This window comes from Temnothorax curvispinosus, unplaced genomic scaffold (assembly GCF_003070985.1).
Source record: "Temnothorax curvispinosus isolate PA1 unplaced genomic scaffold, ASM307098v1 QBEX01010941.1, whole genome shotgun sequence".
NCBI classification, from domain to species: domain Eukaryota; kingdom Metazoa; phylum Arthropoda; class Insecta; order Hymenoptera; family Formicidae; genus Temnothorax; species Temnothorax curvispinosus.
Window position 1 is genome coordinate 410,842 of NW_020220721.1, and position 5,379 is coordinate 416,220.

Sequence of the window (5,379 nt, forward strand, 5' to 3'; positions counted from 1 at the left end):
ATGCCCCGGCCGCCTTCGGAGCCCTCTCTAGCCCTACTCCGCGCACCCTTACCCTCACCCTTAGCACTCGGGGTGGATGGAAGGCGGGCCGGCCCATTTTTCGCGCCCCACTTGACTCCACGTCCTCATTGGCTGCCGCCCTCTCACTCTGACCTCTCTTCCCTCGGCTGCCCCTGACACCGGCGGGGTGGACGACCGCTTTCCTTCTACCTGGTCCCTTCTTCCGGAGAAGAAAAGAAGAAACGGCCGAAGACACCCGGACGAAAATGTTAATCGCTCGTCTATAGTCATGTCATCCTCCAACCGGCTAATATGCTTTCAAACAAATCTTTACGAAGCAGTTTCATAACAACGGCGGACCCTTTCTTTTGTAAAGCGAAGAAAATGCGGGTAAGGATGATATTAAATGGCTAAAAACGGAAAAGTCGTTGGAAGGTACTTCAAGATTGCTATTTATCGCGGCGAATTCAAGACGAATCGGAGTAACGGTCAGCGGAAATAATCGCAGACGGATTAACTTGATGCGGAAAGAAAGAAGTGATAGGAATCGGGAGGATTAAAACGAGCTTGAGGTTGAATCTGGTGGATCGAACACGGCCCCCTCCCGAGAAGGCAGTCCGAGATAAGCCCGACAAGCGCTTTTAGAGGCGGCGATGACGACTGTATGGTAGCGGTCGCGGTCGGTTTGATAAAAAGCGTAATAATATGATCAGCAGGTTGAAGAATCCGGAGAGCTCGGGTCCGCGAGAAGAGATTACGAATAGAGTGGTGGAACATGGTGCGCGAGAGAAAAGGAGAAGGACAGGGAACGCGATAAGGAGAACTGCGAAGCACTTGTTCGTGGAGTTCGCGGATGGGGAGAAAAAAAAGAGACGGAGAAAGAGTAGAAGGAGAGAGGAGAAGGGGGGCGACGAAGGAGAGGGAGAGCAGGACGAATAGACTGACGGCAGACGGATAGATAGATGAAGAGCGAGAGCGAGTGAGCGAGGCGTCGGTGCGGCGAGCGAGACAATCTCGGGCGAAAGAAGGAGACCCACTCATCAGCGATCGCAAGAGAGAAAGAGGGAAACGGCGACTAGATCGAGGAGTCACAGTGGGTACGGAACTACTTGGTCGGGCAACGCGTGCTGGTTGTCCGGGGTAGGGCAAGCCCGTAGCCAATGAGAGGACGACCGGGGCGCGCCCGGGACTCGACCCCACCTTCAGTAGTCATGGCAACCAGTGGAACCCGCGAGAAACCCTCGCGGGTTTGCGATAGTGGGGGGTCCAGGTCGGTGTCAGGGGTCGCCTTAGTTCGCCAGCGGTCGCTGGTCGGCCCCAAGCATAGTCGTATCGAGGCGGTAGTCGAGTATCACCTCTCTTCTTCTCCTCCTTCTCCTACTACTACTACGGCCCTCCGTTCTATTGCTGCTGCCGCTGCTGCCGTTGCCGCCGCCGCCACCACCGCCGCCGCCGCCGCCGCCGTCACCGTCACCGCTGCCGTCGCCGCCGCCGCCGCCGCCGTCGCTGCTGCTGCTGCTGCTGTTGCTGCTGTTGCTGATGCTCGGCGCTGCGAGCGTGCGACGGAGGGACGACACCATCACGCACACCATCGCGCAACACGCATCCGAAGAAGTACACGCGCACGCGAGCGAGCGGGCGAGCAAACGTACACATCGAGGCTCGCGCAAACGCAAGTGTCGCTTGCGGCTGTACGATATATCGACTGCGTACGCGCACGCACGTACGTACGCACGCGGGAACGTACGCAGGCACGCTCGCGGCTACGGATGAGAGAGAGCTCTGAGAAAGATATACTCCAAATCGCGTCAAAGCGGAAGGACGCGATCGCTCCGAACTGCTTCGGATTCATTTTCGGAGTTTGTCTACCCTTCCTAATCCCTCCCCCCTTTCGCAGCGGATTCACTGATATTGTGGATCGTGTGTCGTTTCCCTGATGCTCGAAGGGTTGACGATCGTCGTCGAAATAGTTTGATCGGTGTCGGTGCGAGTGCCGGTGTCTTAAACGCAAAACCTTCCTTCTCAATTCGCGATGTACACGTGGAAAAAGTGAAGTGCCTCCGAGTGCATGACCGAGTGTGAGGGTTGTTACTGTTTGACATCGTTGTATCATTCGCGATCGTTATTCACGCGTGTTTATTGGGAGTTCTTGCGGGATGGCACTGTGGTTATTGCAGCGCGAATAATCTACGAGTAATAACAAAGTTGATTGGAGTCGTGAAATCTTTAACCTAAGTGCGATACCTTCGGAAAAAGATCGAAGGATCGGACAGAATTCGGTTCTCCGTAAATCTTAGGTGAGCTATTTAGTTTGAAGATTTGGAGAACCGGAGCGAAAACGAAACAAAAATAAAACATTGAGGAAATATAACGCGTGTTAAAGGATAAAGCTTTGACTTTGATATCTTCGACAAATGTCTATACGTACAATCGCATTCGAACGATAATTTGAGAACGCTCGCGTCGGTCTACTCGTGATTCTCTGCAAATATGATAGGTGTCGGACATCACTTGTATAGTTTATTTTACGATTATGCGATATTTATCGGGAAGTTCAGGACAGTGAAGAAGTGAGTGAAGAAAAGTGATTTCTAGGAGCAGTCGCCGATATATCAACGTCAAAGTGATCAACGCGCAGATTGCCGAGGACATTGCCTGTGTCAGGATTTCGCATCTTTCAGGATATAGACTAATTCAATTTGAGGATTTCTTGACGGACTGAGCTGACCTCCCACCTACAGTCGGCTCCGTCGTCGTTGCCGGTCGAATCGCGTCTTACGGACAGGAAACCGGCAGGGTGGTTCGCGGCGGGACGGTAGGCGCGGACGCCCTGGCGACTGCCGGGGTGGTTTACCCGGCCGCGACGGCGACGTTGTTCCCTGGTCGGGTGCCAGCCGGACACCACCACCCCGAGTTCACCACCACGTTGGAGCTGGGGTTCCCGGCGCGCGGCACCACCGCCTCGATGGCGTTGGTCGCGCCGCCGCCCTCCTGGGCCTCGCGGGACCCCGGGGCCGCCCTGGGCGCAGCCGGCGGCGGCGGTGGTGGCGGCGGCGGACCCCTTCAGGTAGGCCCGCCGCCGCCGATGCCGCCCGCGCATCTGACGCCTTCGGCCACGCCGGAGGACATCACCTGTCTGGTGCCCGCCGGCTCGGTCCTGACCTCGAGGGACCCCTTGCCACCCAGTACCACTCCCGGAAGCCAGGCTAATAGTTCACAGTCCGGCAGCTCGCAAAATGATAAATCGCCGAACATCGAGTGCGTCGTCTGCGGGGACAAAAGCAGCGGCAAACATTACGGACAGTTTACTTGCGAAGGTGAGTCGCTCACGGCGTTTAAAAAGTGCATAAAAATGTCCTCGTGATTACGTTATGATCAGGCGATTACTTAATAGGCGTATATTTAGTGACATACTCGATTACTGTGGGGACTAACGTTGCGATAGTTGTTAGACATATATCTCTAACGATCATGTTGATCATTCGTGCGATAATAAGCTAATACCTGTTGTCGATGACTGTACGATTGAGCGAATCGCAATGATATTTTATGATTTGTAGGCCGAAACAACAGGCGAACGGTAACAGGAAATAAGATTAAAGACATTAAAAACTCGCGTATTGAGAAAGATATAGTATATTATTGGAATACATAATACTTGCTTCTATTTCATCATATAACATGTATGATATGCAACATTCTTTAAATTTGGATAGAGTGATCGATTTTATACTTAAAAAGTCGATTTGTTTGTTAGATTCTATTCGCTTGTCATATTCTCATTATTCGTCGCGATTGCACACATACTCTACCTTAAGAAGTTCGAATATTACTGATAATCGACTCTGATTTGGTGATTTTTTTTCTAAATTATATTTTTTACGTGCAGAAGAAAAATAGTTTATGAAACGTCACACAAGAAACACAATGACAGTCATAAAAGTGAATAAGCATTTTGTCCGCGATCGAGAACAGGGATCTGAGATCTCGTCGAAGATATATTTTATGGGAGATTCCACGACAGGCGACACGAACGATAGCACGCGCGGTGAAATCGCACGGCGAGAATAGGGCGACCGTCGAAGTCTCTAACGTCGCGGTAGGTTCGCGCGAAAGCTTTCTTTTTCCTGCATGTGGAGGAGCGCGTGCACACGCCCTTTCGACGACTGTTCTCTCTCTGCCGTGAGTATCATGGGGCGCGATGGGTATCCCCTTACCTGCGCGACCAATTTGTCACCACGCGAGGCAGAACTCATTCGCATCAGAATGCCCGACACCTATTTTAATGCTCGCGCTTACATTAATTTATTCAAGATGTGCATGAGAGAGGGAGGAACGGAAACGAGGGATAAAGGGGGGAAAGAAACGGCGAAATCCTGGGTTAATGAGAGGAAGAAAGGCCGTTACGAATGATAGAGGAAGGTAGGGAGTAGAACGGGCGGTAGAAAAAGAGAGGGGGAGAGGGGGGAGGAGGAGAACAAGAGAGAAGAAGAGAAAAAGAGTACATCGTGGCCATCGGGCGTGGAGAGTACGAAAAAACAAAGAGTCACCATTAATAACCCAGTGGGGTGTTCCCCGGAACGCTTACACGTCTGTTACGAGCCTAATAACGATGTAATAGGGCCGAGGAAATGAAGCGGGAGGAACGAGGACAGACGTCGAAAGGGAGAAGCGGGCGCGAGAGGGAAGGGTTTATCCCATTCTGGCGCCGATGATGACGGGGTTCGGTTCCGATGGAATGAGAAACAAATTGTTTTCACAGGCGGAAACAAATCCCAGCGGGCCGTCGAGAACGTGCGCGCGCGCGAGCGGCGAGTTATCGCGCGTATAAACCGTAGCGGCTAATTATCCATCGACCAGATGTATCGAGGATAACTAATTAGCCGCGCTGCGCCGCGCTGCTTGTCGTATCGCGCCGACGAATCTCGCGATTTGTCGATACAAGGGAAGCGTTCCGAACGATCTTTGATTTGTATGTTGCACGCCTCACGTTTCCTTTCTTTACACGGATACGTATCGAGTTAAGTTCCGTGCCGTTCGACTTACCATCAAAATAGGAGTGCGATTATTGTGACCGGAAAATAGGATTAAATATTAATTGTTATTTAACGTAACAATATTGTGTATAGTGTTCAAATCAGACTTTATCTCGTTGACAGTATCGTGCCCGTAGACAAACACAAGTAGTCGAAAATAGGATTTATTTGCTCTTTCGTGACGGTAACGATTCTTCTTTCTTTGGATTAAAATCCGAATTAATATTTTAGCAATACGGAATCTTCCCGTCAAACAATTTACTTAAAAAGAAGAAAGATTAATGGTGTTTCGATCTTATATAATTGAAGATTATAATGTAACAAAATTGTACAAGATTTTTTT

The 5,379-nt window shown here is 51.0% G+C and overlaps 1 protein-coding gene across 2 annotated transcripts in view; it reads left to right on the forward strand.

Moving 5' to 3' along the window:
- Nucleotides 1-1,482: 1,482 nt before the first annotated feature.
- The window catches only part of LOC112460963 (steroid receptor seven-up, isoforms B/C), a 116,125-nt gene continuing 112,228 nt past the window's right edge, over nt 1,483-5,379 (forward strand). Inside the window, exon 1 of one of the 2 annotated variants that reach the window (XM_025025935.1) lies at nt 1,483-3,317. In XM_025025935.1, coding sequence (XP_024881703.1) covers nt 2,966-3,317 — 352 coding nt within the window. In that variant the 5' untranslated portion in view covers nt 1,483-2,965. The remainder of the gene's footprint in view (nt 3,318-5,379) is intronic. The other variant, XM_025025936.1, reaches the window with a different exon arrangement.